Genomic DNA, 20,487 nt, shown 5'->3' on the forward strand with positions numbered 1-20,487 from the left:
AAAATGTCGAAAAATGCGAGTATAGTACGGAACCGTTGGTGCGCTTCGGGTCTGATTTGCACTTGGCCGGTTTTTTATTAAGTAGTTTGTAACCAAATCAAGCAGTGAAAATACTAATTGTTTTTAAACAGAGAACGAGTGCTAATAAATTAATATTGTTCAAGCTATTAGAATCGCTGGCAGGGCGCGTGAAGCGTGGTGGGTGCATTGCATGGGCGTGCGCGGGCGACACGAGCGGAGCGTACGGGGACGCGACCGTTGCCTTCGACGCTGTAATCCAGGCCAGCCTGCGACACATCGCTAAAAAGTAAGCCTGTTTACAAAAAACTTGTTTAGCCTTAAAAAGATACATAACTATGGAGCAATTTATTGTAAACAATCACTAACCTTAAAATGATCGCCTTAGAAAAACTGTTTATGGTACATTTTCTAAAGTTAAATAGGTACCTACTTTGATACCTACTGTTTTCTGAATTCTCCTGGCCTTTGCATTTAATTAAAACTGTATAATTTTATTTTATTTATTAAGGAATACACTACAGTGTATATGTAATGTATTTTTTTAATTGAATTGTCGCAAAGACAGTGAGTAAATATATCTGTAATATTGTAATTTAAGTTGAGTGTATTATCAACGATAAGGGACTCAAAATATATACAAAAACTTTTATTTCCAGTTTACACTGCGAGTCAGTCTGGGTGGGTCGGTGTTCAGGCGTAGAGCGGGCCGTCGAGCGAACCCTCGCAGAGCTTTTGCCTTGTACCACACAAGAACACGGATTCTCAATTAGACTTATTAGGTAACACTAAAAATATGTGTTAATAATAGACGAGAGGAAGTCTTCTCATATCAATTAATTGCTTATTTGATTGCTAATCTTCTCTCTACATTATATATTTACATCATACATGACTGCCCGAAAGGAGGACTGTAATGTTTTCAGATTCATGTAGGTACAGTACGCGGCAGAAAGTAATGCGCATCAACGTTTAGAAGGAGATAGCAGATTTGTAGAGCATTTTCTCTTTCGTTGAGATTTGTCTCTGTCATTATAGGATCACTTCGTTATCTGTCTATCTGTCGTGTCTGTCAAGAAACCTACAGGGTACTTCCCGTTGATCTAAAATAATGAAAGTCAAGTAGGTCGGTCTTCTAGCACACATAAGGGGAAAAATCCGAATACCGCGAATTTGTGATTACATCACAAAAAAAAACTTTTTTTCAAGAACAAATGATACAAAAAACAAAAATACCAAACTTATTCTAGAACATAAAAATTACAAATCGAAAATATCATCTAAACCACCGCAACGAGGCAGGGTGCCCAGAACGCTGGCAGCGTTACCTCGTTGAATGGCCAGACTAATATGCTGACCGAGGTAACTGCCAGCCCTCCGGTCCCCCGTGGATTCCGCGAGACGGGATGAAAGGTCCTTAAAAAAGGATCTAGCATCCTCGCCCCACGAACCCATGGTCTCCACCCCAAAAGGCACAAATATGAAACTATTTTCTATATTCTCATATTTGCGCCTCTTGGCCCTTTCTGCCTTAGTAGCCGCCGCTCCGGCCGCCACGGAGGTCGCCTGTACGTGTGACAGCGCCAGTGTATCCACACACGTGGCATCCCACAAGCGACCTACCTTGCTTCCACGGGACAAGAGTCATACCGTCTGGTCTCTTGCCATCGCTACGTGCCAAACCATTTGGTTCCAATACTAACAAATTGCATTTTCAACTTTCAAAGTAAGATTAATATAACAAGTGGGGTATCTTATGAAAGGGCGTCACTTGTAGTTTTTGATTTATCGTGCAAAATGTCGAAAAAATACGACTGTACTACGGATCCCTCAGTGCGCGAATCTGACTCGCACTTGGTCGGTTTTTTTTTAATTTACAGACTAGCGCTTGGATTCAATCAGACTTGCTCGCAAGTGACGATGCAGCCTAAAGGTGGAGCGCGCTTGCCTAAAAGATGCCTGTTCACTCTTGACTTGAAGGCATGGGTGCCCTAAAATTGGAGAGGAAAACTGATGCTGGAAGAGCGTTCCAAATTATCCTAGCGGTGATGATGATGATCTATTTTCTTTTCAGAAATGCTGCACACAAAGTGAGCGAGTACCTGAGCCGATGGTTAAAGATGGCCATAATCGAAAAGAAATAACAAGAAAAAGACGAACTTACTATCATTTTAAAAAAGTGATATCATTTTAAGAAATTTCTTAGGAAATTCCAATACAGTGATATTTTGTGTACCTATACCTACTTATGTAGCTTTAGAATTAAGATTAAAAATAAATAAATATAATATGTAAATAATAATGATATTACGGGGTGTAAGTACAACGCTAGCAAAAACGAAAACAGGTGGTAGTACTGATGATTATAGATAAGATATGTACTATAACAAACGCGGGGAAGAAACCTGCAAATAAACATCTGACTGACGTTAAAGGTCAGCGACCGTTCCACGGGGTCAATGCCGCGTGGCAGGTGGGGCATTGACCCCGAGTTTCACACGCTATACATTGCGAGTTCGAAAAATACTATGAAATTCACCAAAGCGAGCCCGCTCCGCTCGCAGTGGATTAATCACTAAAATTACAAGTATAAGGCAAATGGTTATTGGTATTGGATTGTGTTCAGATATTATAACAATAGCGCTAAGTTTTTTATAGTGTTCTAATTTACACCCTGTATATTTATAAATATTAATTAAATAATTTCAAATTAACGTCTATTGTGTTTTTATTTTAGTTTTTATTTACGCGACAGGTCGAAAAAGCAATCGGAGTGGGCATCCGCCCCCCACGGCGGCTATTACCTCATCAATCCACCTCTTACAGTGCGACAAGGCTCTTTTGGCACGTGGCGAATATCGGAACTAACGCCGCCATCTTGTGAAGTGGTAGGCTGCCCCATAGCTTATCTATGCGCTGTCCCCTTATATGCGGTGTTGCTATGTAAAAAATCTGAAACTCACTGTTTTTAGGGTTCCGTACCTCAAAAGGAAAAACGGAACCCTTATAGGATTACTTTGTTGTCTGTCTGTCTGTCCGTCTGTCTGTCACGAATTCTTTAGGGTACTTTCCGTTGACCTAGAATCATGAAATTTGGCACGTAGGTAGGTCTTATACATGTCTTATAGCAGACATTAGAGGAAGAATCTGAAAACCGTGAATTTGTTGTCAGAGCTAGGAGTATCTGACAAGTGACGTTTGTTTCGAATAAAGAGAAGCAAATGAACACGACTATTTACAGTCTTAGAAAATGTTCCATTCACAAAGTTACCCGAAACAGTGGGATAACATTGCATAGCACTCATAAGTTCAATATTTAAACAATTTTATTGTAAAGAAAAAATCTGAAAACACTGAATTGTACAAAAAATACTGCATAAGTAGGTACCTATAAACTTAAAACACGATACCCTAAAATCCTCCACTATTATACCAATGTTACCCGTTTCTGCTTTAACTGAAACCGAACGCGTTACCTATTGTCACAAATGACAGCAGTTGCCAGCGCACAGAAAACGTGTTTTCGAACGAGAATAAACGTCCTCTCTCCGAACTACCCGACCGACACTGAACGGCAAATGATAACCCTAACAAGTTGAATGGATATCTCGTTATATGAAACATTTCGAACTTTACCTGAACTATACAATGCTTTTAAATTAAGTTGGATTATACTTTATGAAGTACTTGCCCTATATTCAATGTACTCTGTGGTACTTGGTTTACTGGCCTGTGGAAGTGATCTTTTTTGTTGCGTACCTACAGAATTTAATTTAGAATAGAAAGAAAGTGATAAGTGTGTTAGTTGTACAGAGCATGTGCTAAAAGTGTAAAAATGGAGGAAAATAGCAAGAAAAGGAGTCGAAAATCGAAGTTGGTGCCGCGGGCTTGCTCAGATTCCGATGATGAGAATATAGCAGTTATGCAGGTAGCCCACCATTTTGTACTAAGAAAGTAACTTTGCAAGCTAGGTATACGATTATCTTGGAAGAGTTGAGACCTTGAAACAATGAATGCTCAGGTTACCTATTATATCTTTTAACTTTTAGAAATTATATATATTATCACGTTTTATCTTCAATGAGATGAGAATCTTATTTATTACGATAATAATATGCGTAACTACCTACCTACCTACTTATAATGTCATTATTTTTCAGTGTGGGTAGATTTCGTTTTCAGTAAAAAAAAATTAAATGGGTACCTACAAAAATAAATACTAACGAAAAATAAGCCTGCCTTCAATATTTATGATAAACTGGAGTAATTTTATGGTATTTAATCTATAGTAAATGCATAACCTCCAAAACAACACTTTCGTGTTCTCTTAAAATTAAAATTTATGTCTTCTCATGAAATTAACATTCATTATTTTGCATTTTCGTCAAGTTGAGTTAGAACCAAAGTTGGTTCCTTGCTTGACGATCATTTTGCCAATAAAAAAAATAGACACTGGTATTCTGCAAATGAATCTTTGTTGATTTTAATAAATCAAGTAGTTATTGCATGTATTTCTATGTAACTAATAGTACCTATTCTATTATTGTATTGTGAAAAGTTTAAGTAAACTTTTCAAAATATTTATTGATCAATAAAAGTAGATCACTAACTAAATTACAATTTTTTTATTATGTTTAGTTAAACTAAGTATGTGATCTTAAATTAGTTTACAAAACTTGTAATGAAAAAAAATCTCAGCAATCACATTTTATTTCAATTTTATCCACCATAATCATCTATGCAACCGATCGCCAGCCCACTAGTGAGCATGGGTCTCCTCTTAGATTGAGAAGGGCTTAGGCCATAGTCTGCCACGCTGGCACAGTGCACGGTAGACTTCACACAGCTTTGATAACATGATGGAGAACTGTCAGGCATCAGGCATGCAGGTTTCCTCACTATGTTTCCCTTCACCATTAAAGCAAGTGATATTTTATTGCTTGAAACACACAACTCTGAAAAGTTAGATGCATGCCCGGGATTGAACCCCCAACCTCCTGAATAGGATACCACTGTCTTAACCTAGGCTATCACCACTTAATTTTTTAAGTATGTTACATATATTTTGGTAGATCTAAATATATAAAAGGAAATGGTGACTGACTGACTGACTGATCTATCAACGCACAGCTCAAACTACTGGATGAGGTTGAAATTTGGCATGCAGATAGCTATTATGACGTAGGCATTCGCTAAGAAAGGATTTTTGAAAATTCAACCCATAAGGGGGTAAAATAGGGGTTTGAAATTCGTGTAGTCCACGCAGACGAAGTCGCGAGCATAAGCTAGTTATATATAATATCATAATACCTTCTGTCTCTACTGGCTCTCTAAGCTGTCTCTACCAAACTGTCTACTTAGACGTCTTTAACAAGCCATCTCTACCAAGCTGTCTCTACCATGCTGTCTCTACCAAGTTGTCTCTACTAAGCTGTCTCTACTATGCTGTCTCTACCAAGTTGTCTTTACTAAGTAGTCTCTACGAAGCTGTCTTCACTAAACTGTCTCTACCAAGCTATCTCTACCATGCTGTCTCTACCAAGTTGTCTCTCCTAAGTCGTCTCTACCAAGCTGTCTTCACTAAGCCATTTACTAGGCTATCTCCACTAAGCTGACTCTGCTATGGCGTCTCTACTAAGCTTTTGTACTAAGATGGACTGTCAGAAGATCATGATCAACCCACCACTGGCTCACTACAGAGCACGGGTCTCCTCTCAGAGTGAGAAGGGTTTTGGCCATAGTCTATCAAGCTGGCCATGTGTGGATTGGTAGACTTCACACCCCTTTGAAAACGTTATGGAGAATTCTCAGGCATGCAGACCCCCCACGATGTTTTCCTTCACCGTTAAAGCAAGTGATATTTAATTAATTAAAACGCACATAACTCTGAAAAGTTAGAGGTGCGTGCCCGGGATAGAACCCCCGACCTCCGATTAGTAGGCGAACGTCGCAACCACTAGGCTATCACAGCTTCAGAAGATGTGCCATATCAATAGGCTTAAAAAATAACCGTTATGGTGTGACTGTCTGTCCGTCCATCTGCCACACCTAACTTACTTAATTCAAAAATTCTACTAATGCTATTGACTTGAAATTTGGAACGATCAATCCATCGCCGACGCACTACTGAGCACGAAATTCCTCTCAGAATGAGAAGAGTGTAAAGCTAATTATAGATTAGGTCAATCCATACTAATATTATAAAGCGAAAGTGTGTGTCTGTCTGTCTGCTAGCTTTTCACGGCCCATCTGTTCAACCCATTTTGATGAAATTCGGTACAGAAATAGCTTGCATCTCCGGGAAGGACATTTTATCCCGGAAAATCAAAGAGTACCTACCCATGGGATTGTTAAAAACCTAAATCCACGCGGATGAAGTCGCGGGCATGATGTAGTATACAATGAAAGCGCGAGCGAAGCGAGTGCGGAATATCTATACAATAAAATCTATATTATTATGAAAGTGTCCATCTGTTACTTTTTCATGGCCTATCTTGCCAAAATAATATGATATTCAAAGATAGTTTGCTTTAATGTGCTGGCTGAAAAAGAGGCAGTGCAAATTGCAGTCTTGGTTTTTTGAAAACACTTAAAATTAAAAATTTAAAATAAAAAATCTAAAAAGTTCTTAAAAATCTTAATTGTTTACTTTCAGCAAGAAATTGAGGCTACATTGGTGCAAATCAAGAATAAGAACATATTGATGAAGTTGAGCAAACCGCCAGCACCCAAACCGCCGCAGCTCACCATCAAGGTGGAAGTCGAGGAGTTCAGTGAGACGCGTGAACCCGACACAGATCTAAATATACGAATTGATTCCGTGACAAGTCTCGCGCAACCGACCGCTCAACCCGTCCCTAGCACGAGCAAAGAGTCCGACCTCCCCTACTTGAGGATATCAAACGAAACACTTCGAATGGAATTCGAAAAGCTATCTCGCGAAACGACTAGCCCGGCTGACAAACGGATAGAAATAAACGTCAGAAATTTTATGGGAAAGAATAGAGTAGTCTCCCCATACACCTACATAGATGACAAATTGCAGTCTATATTACGGAAGAAATGGACGACCTGGCGCAACACGTTCAAGGATATCCGAGAATCACCCGTCTTGTACAAATGTGACAAATGCAACAAAGCCTGGTGGCATCTGTACCCCTTTAGGGAACATATGCTACACAGACATAAAAGCAACAAAAAGATGGTAATCCAGTTACAAACTTTCTGTCACGAATCCCACGTGATAGCGTACGATGGCATCGGACCGGAATTGAGAGCAGAGGGGTATCGTACAAAATCTAACTGTTGGAGATGCGGAGAAGGTGTGGCAGCGCATATGGATTTGAAATGTGACAAAAGTACTAGATACAGATGCGGGAGTTGTATGGAGAAATTTTATACGTGTACTCTACTGTTCGATCACAAGAGTGTGTGTCCATTGTACAGAAACTCCGCTTATATAAATGGGTTCGCTGAGAACTTTTCGTGCACTCTGTGCCCCATAAAGCTCGGCACGGAACTGCAGCTCTCGAATCATATGTTATTACGTCACAGCGTGAGGTCCGATCTTCCCACAGACTGGGTGCTCAAGGCTTGCACCGTTTGTGACTATGCTTACTCTACACAAACCTTGCACGACTGTCCATCCAAACCACCGGTAGCATCCTGCAAGTACTGCTTACAAAAGTTTAACACACACATATATCATTCGATACATTTGACTTTCACGGAAGTAGAATTCCCGTGCAGGATATGCGGCGTGCTCCTCGAGAGACAGTGTATGGAGCTGCAGCATTTGATGGTGCACACCAATAACTATACAACATTATACAAATGTATTTATTGTACGGAACCAAAATATTTTCCTACTTTGTATTTGATTAACAAACATAAATTCAGCATGCACAAGGCAAGGCAATCTGATACCAAGAACCTATTGGCTTGTTACGATATGGTAAGTTGGCTGCTAACCGAACATCAGTGGAACACGAGCTATTGCATTATATACAACTAGCTTATGCTCGCGACTTCGTCCGCGTGGACTACACAAATTTCAACACCCTATTTCATCCCCTTAGGGGTTGAATTTTCAACAATTCTTTCTTAGCGGATGCCTACGTCATAATAGCTATCTGCATTCCAAATTTCAGCCCGATCCGTCCAGTAGTTTGAGCTGTGCGTTAAGTGCAGTTTGTGTGTGCAGTCAGTCAGTCACCTTTTCCTACCTATTTAGATATCTGCCACTGGCTGTACTCACGTATTTAGTCTACATTAGCCCGACTAGTTTCAATCGCGACGCGTGCGCGAACTGACTCCCTTGAAAAAGGACCGCTGATGGGTTCGAAACTAGTCGGGCTAACGTCGACTAAATACGTGAGTACAGCCGGTGGCAGATATTGTATATAATGGAAATCACTCACGATTCTAAAGGCCGATGTACATAACTTTCGGACGCGTACTGTAAGTAGAGTTTAAGTTTTCACTGAAAGTGTATTTCTATTGTCGCTATAACAACAAGTAATAAAAATTCCAAAATCGCCCCTGTAAAAATTAAAAAAGTTAATAAAAATTTATTTCTTTTACGATGGTACGAAACCCTTCGTGTGCAAGTCGGATTCGTGCGTGACTGTTTTTTTATATATTATAGGTAGTGGTTCCAAAAAGGCTGGCTGTGAGTCTACCAGGTTTTATTCAAACAGAGCAGCAAAGGGAATTGGAACGTACAAGGTCGACAGAACAAAGCTTTGCCGATGTCTGCGACGGACACATCCTCGGTAAGATTCTTTATATCATAATCATAATCATTTATTTATTTTGCTCAGATATGGGAGGTACATGTATATTATTTACTTGGGGTCTTAAAAATTAGGTAATCAGTTACATATCCTGCCAAGCATGGCGTGCAAAATTATTTGAAACCAGCGTCTCATTTCATTAATATTGTTATGTCATCATGTATATGTTATTAATAATTCAAATGTCTATTTCTCTGCATTATTTAAAAACTAGCTATCCAAAACTAGCTTATGCCCGCGACTTCGTCCGCGTGGACTACACTAATCTCGAACCCCTATTTTACCCCCTTAGACGTTGTCCTAATACAACAATACGATTACGCGATCATCGCAAATTCGCTCGAGTTTTGCACATACGAACGCGCGATCAAATGTCATCATCATGATCATGATCAACCCATCGCCGGCTCATTACAGAGTACGGGTCTCCTCTCAGAGTGAGAAGAGTTTTGGCCATAGCACGCTGGCCATGTGCGGCTTGGTAGACTTCACACACCTTTGAGTAATTCTGGTAAACTTTCAGGCATGCAGGCTTCCTCACGATGTTTTCCTTCACCATTAAAGCAAGTGATATTTAATTAATTAAAACGCACATAACTCCGAAAAGTTAGAGGTGCATGCCCGGGATCAAACTCCCGACCTCCGATTAGAAGACCGACGTCCTAGCCACTAGGCTATCACAGCTTCTTTCTTTCTTTCAGCAATTATAGGTGTCGCGTATTCTAGTTCTACTTGAACGCGATGATCACATCGCTTACTCGCGCGACGATCGCGTAGTCGCGTCGTATTAGAAAGACGCCTTAGGGGTCGAATTTTCAAAAATCCTTTCTTATCGGATGCCTACGTCATAATAGCTATTTGCATGCCAAATTTCAGCCCGATCCGCCCAGTAGTTTGAGCTGTGCATTGATATATCAGTCAGTCAGGCAGCTTTTCCTTTTATTAGAATCCTTAAAATCTCGGCATGAAGATAGTTACTCCGTGCTAAGGCATTTATAAAAACATATTTTCTGACCACCTGACGAATTCATTTACTAATAATATTTAAAATTTCAGGTAAGAATGAAAAGAGACGCAAAAGTATTACAATCGTAGATCAGCCTCCTAAAAGGGCATCTGTTGAGAAAAAAAAATATAAACATTCAAGTGAAGAGGTAGTCATCGACATAACTCTGCCTGATGATAGCTCACAAGATGATGATGAAGACCATGACGTGGAAATAATTGAGAATCCACAAGAAAATGTTGTCATTGACATCACTGCATCTGATAGCGCTCAAGAAAATGAAGTCATCGTGAGCATGCCTGAGCGCCAACAGGATAATGGCACTAATAAAATCATAGAAAATCTCAATAATGGCATAAAAACTGAAAATTGCCAAGAAAATGAAATTGAAGATATAAAAGTGCCTCTTTATAAAGAAGATAATGACGTTAGTATGAAATCACCTAATAATACAGTTGTCGGTAGTGATAATAGCCAAGAACGATGCAATAGACACACAATAGGTCATACGCAAGGAAATGACAATAATGATGATAACATACCTGATAATATACAAGAAAGATTCAATGTTGGCGTAGATATATCTGAAAACCTACAAGAGAGTGAAGACCCTAAAGAAATGTCTATAGATAACATCAATGATATCCCACCAACTGAAATCAATCAATTCGATCCCTATTTAGTGATTAAAGAAGAAATAATAGATTGTAATGTTAAAACACATTTGACTCAACAAGAACCCGAAAAAAATCATGAGATTAAAACCGAAAATAGTGTGCGCGTTAAAGAAGAACCTTTAGATATAGTTAAAGAAGAACCTTTAGACATAGTGCAAGAAGAACCTTTAGATATAGTTAGAGAAGGACCTGTAGATATAGTCCAAGAAGAAGCTGTTCTTATTGCAAACAGTAACAATACGAATAACATAAGTAATAACAAAACGCTAATAACACAAGCTGTTAATGATAAATTGGGAACTGACCTTGTTGACGCTAAATTGGTAATGAATGTTCCCAAATTAAGAAGTTGTCGTAAATCAAAAGGTAAAATTATTAAAGGAGGAGCTAAAATTTGCTATAGGCAATTCCGAAATGTAATTAATAATAAATTGCTAGCTAATATTGATAGCGAAATACTTAAAAACAATATTAATTATAATCAATTGAGAGCTGCTATTAGTAATAGTGACAAATCTAAGACTAATAATAATAAAAATAAGCTAAAAGCTGACATTGGCACATTGAGAGATGATGTTGAAAATGACAAACTGAAAAATAATAATGATAAAATGAAGCCTAAAATTGTTAAATCGAGAAAACATGTTGAAAATAAAACACTGAAAACTGATAATGATAAATTGGAAGCTAATATTGATAAATTGAAAAATGACAATGAAAATGATAAATTGAAAACTAATAATGATAAAGTGGGAGCCACCAATGATGAATTGATAAATGAAAAATTTAAAGACGACAACATAAAGGATTTTGAAAGTAAAATTGATCAATTTGTCATACAAGTCAAACAAGAAGTTGATGCTACAGATATATGTAACAATTTCGAAGTCGCCGAAGAAGAATTAAATTTCAACATCAAACAAGAAAATCTGGATGAGTATATTGAAGATGATATGATAATATTGGATCCGAACAATACCGTTACCATGAACTATGAGATGGATCCTGCCGCTAGCACGTCGGTGACGTCAGAGGACGTGGAGATGCAGTCGCTGCTGACGCCAGAACTTGTATGCCATTCATACAAAAAGTAAGTACAATTTTTTTTTTCATGTGAAAATCCATACTAACTAATATTATAAATGCGAAAGTGTGTCTGCCTGTCTGTCTGCTAGCTTTTCACGGCTCAACCGTTCAACCGATTTTGGCGAAATTTAGTACAGAGATAGCTTACATCCCGGGGAAGGGCATAGGCTACTTTTATCCCGGAAAATTGAAGAGTTCCCACAGGATTTATAAAAACCTAAGTCCACGCGGATGAAGTCGCGGGCATCATCTACTATTACAATAAAGCTTAAAGCTAGCCTTATCTAATTACTAGTACAATTATTTTATTTTTTCTTTTTTAAACATAAGCTGCATTTTACGCGCTTTACTTTGCAGCTCAAGCAAGGCTTTATGGGAATCCACAGGATATGGACTACACAAATTTCAAACCCCTATTTAACCCCATTATGGGTTGAATTTTCAAAAATCCTTTTTTAGCGGATGACGTATGTTATAATAGCTATCCGCATGCCAAATTTCAGCCCGATCCTTCCAGTAGTTTGAGCTTCATGCGTAATTGGACAGGAAAGGGGAATGTTAGTCAATAGCCAATATCCTTTAAAAAAAACTAAACTATGCTACTAACTCTTTTACAGAGTGTACAGATGTAGAAAATGCAACTTCCGGGGCCACCACCACGAATACAAGATTCATTTAGAACAGGAAGAACATTTCGCCAAGAAGAAGAAGCACGGCTGTCTGCGCAAGTACAGGGTAGCTGATGACAGGGGGAAGTACTTGTGCACCAAGTGTGACGGCTCATACCAGTCCATCTACAAGTACATCATACACTTCACCAAGGTGGGTGGTCCAGGCATTATAAGTCCCGCAAATTGCTAATGCGCGTTTTTATAGCTATTTGTCTGTTTTAAGGTGCACGACTACGCCCCGCAGACATGCCCCAAGTGCTTCCAGACCCTCCTCAGCATCCAGACCTTCCAATACCACGTGCAGACTCACATCAGAGAAAATTACGTCAACATATACCTCATCAAGACCAAGGAGCAGGACGAAGAGAAGAACATACGCCAGTGTAAGGTTTGCTCGGAGAAAGTCACCCCGGCTGACTTCTTCAAACATTGGGAGAACCATTTGGAAATATTGGATGTTTCGAAGAGGCCACAGGAGAACGAGGGATTCTCGCCCTCCATGGAACATAAGCATGAATTAAAACAAATGCTGTGTAAGTGTTTTTTTTTTTTTAATTTCTTTCCAGCCGAAATTCGGAAGTCATATCCGAGTACTGTTTCAAGTTTCAACACGAAGCGATTAAGAAGGTTAATGGTTAAGAAGAATAATAAGTATCTTCTTCTTCGCTCTAGGCTGGTTTCCGCACTTAAACGTTTCCGTCAATAATAAGTATGGGTTGCCTGGAAGAGATCACCTTAGTGATAAGGTCGCCCTTTTTCTTTGTGTATCCTGTATTCTTACTCTCTGTAATTTTGTTAACAATAAAGTTGTTTAAATAAATAAATAAAAAATCAATAATAATAATAATAAATATATTTATTTAAGAAAAATATTTACAGGTTACAACAAATTCAGGTATAATCATAAACTCGAAGCTTGAGTTTTTCCGTATACCGAAGCCGTCAACATTAGTACCACAGTATATTTTTCCGGTTTTTATTCAAGACTAGCTGATTCCTGCGACTTCGTCCGCGTGGATTTACGTTTTTTAAAATCCCGCGGGAACTCTTTGATTTTTCGGGATTGTTGTCGTTGCTTGGTACCTACAATATGAATTCACTATGAACACTTCCTGAATCTTGATAACCCAGGCGGGCAGTAACCCTGCAGCATCAGGATTAAGAAGCTGAATCCAGAATTTTTTATGTGACCACGACGTAAACTTTTTTGTTGATTTAAAAAAAATATTTGCAAATCGGTCCAGAAACCTCGAAAAAATCGATGTAGAAAAAAGAACCACCTCCTTTTTGACAGTCGGTTAAAAACTGATGACCTTGAAATATTTACGGAACAATCTTTAAAATATCCCCTTTCTAACAAAAAAAGAATGAATGAAATCGGACTACGCGTTAATGAATTACAACTCGGTATACATTTTAACTTTCGTCCCCTCTCCTACGGGAACCATGCTGAATTTCGGGATAAAAAGTATCCTATATTCTTCCTCATAGTATGACCTCAAATCGTACCAAGTTTCATTGGAATCCATTCAGTAGTTTCAGCGTGATGCGCGGCCGTGATACAGACAGACAGACAGACAGACAAAAATGAAAAAAATTACAGTTTTGGGTTCAGTATCGATTATAGAGTGCCCTCGAAAAAAAATTTTCAAAATATCTTCAATGTACAGAATTTGACCTGTTACAGTTTTATTATAAGTATATTGATAGTAATCAACTAATCACCTAACTATAGATAATAGCGCATAACTGAGTAGGCTCGTGCGGTATTGGCGCGGTGCGGGAGGGTGACAGTTGTCACAAGTTGACGAATCACTGAGCTCTTGCGTCACGTCATCACACCCCTCCCGCAGAGCTCCACTACCGCAGGAACCTACTCAGTTATGCGTTATGATGCCTGTAGCACAGATCATATAATATATATTAAGTATAATATATTATTTTGTCTATCTCTTTCTCTATCTTTCTTGTAAGAGCGCGTTCGCACACTGGCGTGACGATAAAGTATAGTAGTGCCGTTTACAGCGTCAAGGATTGTATATAATACTAGATGATGCCCGCGACTACGTCCGCGTGGATATAGGCTTTTAAAAATCCTGTAGGAACTCTTTAATTTTCCGTGATAAAAAGTAGCATATGTCCTTCCCCGGGATGCAAGCTATCTCTGTACTAAATTTCGTCAAAATCGGTTGAACAGTTGAGCCGTGAAAAGCTAGCAGACAGACAGACACACTTTCGCATTTATAATATTAGTATTCTACTAGATGATGCCCGCGACTACGTCCGCGTGGATATAGGCTTTTAAAAATCCTGTAGGAACTTTTTAATTTTCCGGGATAAAAAGTAGCCTATGTCCTTCCCCGGGATGCAAGCTATCTCTGTACTAAATTTCGTCAAAATCGGTTGAACAGTTGAGCCGTGAAAAGCTAGCAGACAGACAGATACACTTTCGCATTTATAATATTAGTATTCTACTAGATGATGCCCGCGACTTCGTCCGCGTGGATATAGGCTTTTAAAAATGCTGTAGGAACTCTTTAATTTTCCGGGATAAAAAGTAGCCTATGCCCTTCCCCAGGATGCAAGCTATCTCTGTACAAAATTTCGTCAAAATCGGTTGAACGGTTGAGCCGTGAAAAGCTAGCAGACAGACAGACACACTTTCGCATTTATAATATTAGTATGGATTATGTAGGTGTTCACATTTATAGGACGGCACGATTAACTATCGTTTACGACTCTTTTCTAACAACGATAAATTAAGATGACGACATAGTGGGAACGCGCCGTAAGTTTAATAAGCTTATGCTTTTGTTGCCAGTGCTCCTACAAGGAAAACTTCAGCCAGGAGGCCCGGAGGACATGCAATACACCAAACTGCGGAACTGCATTAAATGTAAACGGAGATTTGACCGCAAGAACGAGTGCAAGCGACACTTCATCGAGCACCTTCTCCTGGACGCCTACCAGGAGCGACACAAGTATGGCTTTCTCAGGTGCCAAATATGCTCCCAGGACTTCCAGAACAGTGAGAGGTTAGTGGAGCAGTGTTTCTGTGGTAATAGGCTCCTGATAGACTAACACACAAGTTCGACTTTCGCACGTGCCAGATATGGACCAAGAGCGACACAGGTATGGCTTTCTCAGGTGCTAAATATTCTCCCAGGACTTCCAGAACAGCGAGAGGTTAGTGGAGTAGTGTTTCTGTGGTAATAGGCTCCTGATAGACTAAGGCTGAAATCTATAGAGCGTACTTTGACTTTGCTCAGACTTAGGTGTTAGTTAAAAAGAGACAGATTTATGTAAGCGATATAGTGCTGTCTCGTTTTAAAAGTGTCTTAAGTCTGAGCAAAGTCTAAGCACGCTCTATAGATTTCAGCATAAAGCACAATTTCGACTTTCTCACGTGTCAGATATGGACCAAGAGCAGAACAAGTACAGCTTTCTCAGGTGCTAGATATGGTCCTTCGACTTAAATATGTACTATTTTTTTTGTAGGTACAAACGACACATGCGCGAGCACGGCAGCCTGCCCATCTACAAGTGCGAGCTGTGCGACAAGTCGTTCAGCGACTCTAGCAACTTCACCAAGCACAAGAAGGTGCACAACCTCTCCGTGCTCATCTGCGACATTTGCAAGAAGAAGTTCACCGGCAAGCTCTTCCTCGAGAAGCATATCATGGTGAGTCTCCCGCACTCAAGGCTCAGACTATCGCCATTTCTATCATTTGTCATTGTTTATTGGATTAGAAAAATTGCGAACATTTTCAAATCCAACAGGACCAAGTATGTATTTAAAAAAAAATTATATTGGTCGTGGTATATTGGGGTGTTGTTTACTAAAATGGCGTCCATTTTCAATTCAAAGAAGATAGGTCACTATAGGTATAATGCATTAATTTTGAGAATGCACTTGCCATATTTGCTCTAATCCATACTAATATTATAATGCGAAAGTGTGTCTGTCTGTCTGTCTGTCTGCTAGCTTTTCACGGCTCAACCGTTCAACCGATTTCGACGAAATTTGGTACTGAGATAGCTTGGATCCCGGGGAAGGACATAGGCTACTTTTTATCCCGGAAAATCAAAGAGTTCCCGCGGGATTTTGAAAAACGAAAATCCACGCGGTACGAAGTCGCGGGCATCAGCTAGTAAATAAATAAAATAACTAATAAATATTGCTTTACAGTTACATCAGCAGATGAAGCCGCTAGTGTGTCAGGAGTGCGACAAGGTGTTCTACACGGAGTCCAGCTACCGGAAGCACCTCAGCCGCGGCAAGGCGCTCTTCAAGTGCCCTTCATGCCACGTCTTCTTCCCCTCCGTACGAGAGAAGTGGGACCACATGTGGGATGTAAGTATTACACGGAGTCCAGCCACCGGAAGCACCTCAGCCGCTGCAAGGCGCTCTTCAAGTGCCCTTTCTGCTACGTCTTCTTCACCACTTCTCATCAAAATCGGTTAAACGGACAAGACGCGAATAATAAATTAAAAAATTTTGTATGTTCTTTGCAAAACATTGCAAATAAAACATCTGACTGGCACAAAAGATCAACGAACGTTGCGTAGATAAGTGCCGTGTGGTAGGCGGGGCATTAACCCCGAGTTTTGCACGCTATACATTGCGGGTATGAGAAACACTAAATCGCTAAAACTAAAAGTATAAGGCAGATGGGTATTGGATTGTGTTTATGTAGTATACTAATAGTGCTAGCGTTCTAATTACACCCTGAATAGTATGGATTTCTATTTGCCAGGAACACAAGGAGAGGAAGGTCCAAGCTGACTGTCCGTTATGCAAAAAACCGTACCGCAGGCTGCGAGACGTTCACAATCACTTACGCTCAGAGCACGGCGAGTCCCGCTACAGATACGTGGTGGACAAGCCCCCTCGCTCCAAGCGGAAGGCCAAAACGAGCGTCAACATGGACACCAAAACATGCATCAACTCGGACACCAAAACGGACGTCAAGGACACCAAAACCAAAAGGATCAGATCAGGAAAGGATTTTTGGACGGACTCCAAATCGTGTCCGTCCAAAAAGATCAAGACGAAAAAGATCACAGTCAAGGATGACGAAGTGGTTGTCGTGTACACGAAGAGAAATGTGAATGATCCCTCTCCGCCCGGACCCTAGCGAATAAACTCGTCCTGTGTACGGACGAATGAGTGACATTACAATAGTGCAAGCGCCTTAGGCCGCGGATACACCTGTAAGTTTTACTCACGTAAGTAGCTTACATGATTAACTTACGACGAATTCACTAATGTAACTTAAGTACATTTATATTAGTAAATTAGTTGTCAATTAATTACGTAAGCTATTTACGTGAGGAAAACTTACAGGTGTAATATTATAAATGCGAAAGTGTGTCTGTCTGTCTGTCTGTCTGCTAGCCTTTCACGGCCCAACCGTTCATCCGATTTTGACGTAATTCGGTACAGAGATAGCTTGCATCCCGGGGATGGACATAGGCTACTTTTTATCCCGGAAAATCAAAGAGTTCTCATGGGATTTTTAAAAAACTCAATCCACGCGGACGAAGTCGCGAGCATTATCTAGTAATATATATATATAGGCCCCGACAGGTCGAGATGGCAATCGGGGTATGAGGCAGGGGAACACCCCGTACACCCGCACTCGTCCGCACTGGATTAACGCGGGGGCTGTGCGGGGCGTTCCCTCCCCAATTTCCATCTTGACCTGTCGCGTACTATACTCTAGTAATTAATTACATTCTTAATTTCATTCTTCTTTCTCTTGACATCTATTTGGAAGAAGAAATGTAACTCACATATAATGACGGCTTTGAAACCATAACGCATACTGACTTTATTATTATAGCTTTATTTTCCTCATACGATTTTTTTACAGTCTACTTTAACTAGCTTTAATGTGGTGGTGCTCTGCGAGTAAAGGCCCGCCCCATCTTTTCCATTTTTCTCGGTTGACTGCAACATCCATCCATTTTTTTCCGGCTATCTTGATGATGTCATCCGCCCATTTTTAATCTGTCTTCGCACTATTGAAAAAAAACCGGCCAAGTGCGAGTCAGGCTCGCGCAATGAGGGTTCCGTACTACAGTCGTATTTTTTCGACATTTCGCACGATAATTCAAAAACTATGATGCATAAAAATAAACAATAATCTGTTTTTAACCGACTTCAAAAAAAGGAGGAGGTTCTCAATTCGTCGGAATCTTTTTTTTTTTTTTTTTTTTTTTTTTTTTTTATTTTTTATGTATGTTCCCCGATAACTCGAAAACGCCTAGACCGATTTTGAAAATTCTTTTTTTGTTTGAAAGGGTATACTTCAAAGTTGGTCCCATTTCAATTTGGTGAAGATCTGATGAACATCTTCGAAGATAGATACTGGAACTCCTCAACGGATAAGAGTAAATTGCTCGCGATCAGTGTAATAGCTTAGTAAACAGTAGACTTTTAACCAGTCATAGCATAATTCCATGGGGCCACTAAAAATTGTGAAATAAAAAAATTTTACAAAAAAAATAAAAACCGACTTCGTTACACAAACACTAAAAATTGAAAAATAATTTAATTTATTACCGAATATATTATGTATACAAGAGTTAATATAGTTCCATAATAATATTTTTTGGGGTCGGTGCCAATGAGGTGCCATTGTGGAGTCTCATAAAAATTCGAAGTCTAGACGATTCGCGCAGCTGAAGCTAATTGGCACCGGCACCAAAAAATATTATTATGGAACTATATCAACTCTTGTATACATAATATATTCGGTAATAAATTAAATTATTTTTCAATTTTTAGTGTTTGTGTAACGAAGTCGGTTTTTATATAATGTACAGATGAAGACCTTTCATATGATACCCCGCTTGATATAGTTATCTCACTTCGAAAGTTGGAAATTAGTTCAAGACCACAATTTAATTTTTTTTTTGTGTGATCTAACCCTAAATTCACGGTTTTCAGATATTTCCCCAAATTTCAGCTATAAGATCTACCTACCTGCCAAATTTCATGATTCTAGGTCAACGGGAAGTACCCTGTAGGTTTCTTGACAGACAGACAGACAGACATCAAAGTGATCCTGTAAGGGTTACGTTTTTCCTTTTGAGATATGGAACCCTAAAAATTGCCCTGGCGTTTTTCCACTAGCCGGCGCGGCAACGACGCGGCAGCCGAGAAAGCATAAATGTGTGAAACCGGTGCCGTCGCCGTCGCCGGTAAATGGAAAAACATGCCACAATTTCATACATTTATGATATAATTATTTATAATGATTGCTACTCTGTTGAATATACGAAAACTATTCTGTATAAATGGAACGAAAAATTTCGTTAGATACATATATGATTAGTTAGTTAGATATTGTATATAAACCACGTATAATTATATAAACTGGTTAAATTTGTATAATTATATAATCTGGTTAAATTTGTATAAAGTATTCTGGAATCATGTGATAGATCACCCTAATTGAGTAAGATAAATAACTCATGCATGCTATGTACAGTGTTAAATTGTATATTCGAAAAAAATCAGTGCCTGACTGTGTAAATGGTTATTTATATATTTTTAAATAATAACGTGAAAAAAATCATCAAAAATATTGACGTAGTACCTACTGAATCCCTGAAGTTTTTTTACATAAATGGGACTTCACAACCCCTAGATAAACTTTATCTGCCTGATAATTTTGACATTTTGACAGTTGACAATACAAAAAAAATACCATAACGTCTTTATTCGTTAGATAAAGTGTATCTGGAAAATTACCAATTTCCATGACATGTTTAATTTTATTAGTTTATTTTATGCATTAATGTATTATTATTATACGCTTTTTGTAGATATTTAAGTTTACAACGTGACATGTTATTTTCTTAATTGCATGAAACTTTTTTTAGTTTATTAAGTATTATTTTAAAACCCCAAGTCCCTGACTCTGAAAAGTTTAATTTAACAACAAGTGACATGTTATTTTCTTGATTGCATGAAACTTTTTTATTATATTAAGTATTATTTTAAAACCCTGACTCCCTGAGTCTGAAAAGCCCCTGAACGATATTATGGTGGGGTAATAAGACTATGGTAATGTGGGTAATTCCGTTGTACACAATCTCTAAACTAAACTAAAATGACACGTCTAAATCTATTGCTATCCCTTTCATAATGTTGCTTGCCGAAAAAGATAGCACTAGATTTAGACCTGTTAATTTAGTTTAAAGACATTGGGGCCGATTCTCTT

General features: G+C 38.9%; 2 protein-coding genes across 3 annotated transcripts in view; both read left to right on the top strand.

Moving 5' to 3' along the window:
* Positions 1–2,726, top strand: part of LOC117994333 (uncharacterized) — a 34,130-nt gene extending 31,404 nt beyond the window's left edge. For both annotated transcript variants that reach the window (XM_069505675.1, XM_034982239.2), the window contains 3 exons: positions 165–307; positions 678–800; positions 2,093–2,726. In XM_069505675.1, the coding sequence (XP_069361776.1) occupies positions 165–307; positions 678–800; positions 2,093–2,162 (336 nt within the window). In that variant the 3' untranslated portion in view covers positions 2,163–2,726. The remainder of the gene's footprint in view (positions 1–164; positions 308–677; positions 801–2,092) is intronic.
* Positions 2,727–3,740: 1,014 nt separating this feature from the next.
* Positions 3,741–17,996, top strand: LOC117989194 (uncharacterized). Its single transcript, XM_034976526.2, has 10 exons — positions 3,741–3,946; positions 6,674–7,972; positions 8,666–8,792; positions 9,870–11,586; positions 12,200–12,404; positions 12,477–12,786; positions 15,075–15,288; positions 15,752–15,935; positions 16,443–16,607; positions 17,011–17,996. The coding sequence occupies exons 1-10, from the start codon at positions 3,854–3,856 to the stop codon at positions 17,389–17,391; spliced, it is 4,695 nt and encodes a 1,564-aa protein (XP_034832417.1). The 5' UTR covers positions 3,741–3,853; the 3' UTR covers positions 17,392–17,996.
* The last annotated feature ends 2,491 nt before the right edge of the window (positions 17,997–20,487 follow it).

The sequence above is a fragment of the Maniola hyperantus genome, chromosome 2 (genome assembly GCF_902806685.2).
Source record: "Maniola hyperantus chromosome 2, iAphHyp1.2, whole genome shotgun sequence".
Taxonomy (NCBI): Eukaryota; Metazoa; Arthropoda; class Insecta; order Lepidoptera; family Nymphalidae; genus Maniola; species Maniola hyperantus.

Coding starts and splice junctions, on each gene's coding strand:
- LOC117989194 (XM_034976526.2), top strand. CDS start 3,854: ATGGAGGAAAATAGCAAGAAAAGGAGTCGAAAATCGAAGTTGGTGCCG. Junction 15,289..15,751: donor GACTTCCAGAACAGTGAGAG/GTTAGTGGAGCA, acceptor TTTTTTTTGTAG/GTACAAACGACACATGCGCG. Junction 16,608..17,010: donor AGTGGGACCACATGTGGGAT/GTAAGTATTACA, acceptor TCTATTTGCCAG/GAACACAAGGAGAGGAAGGT.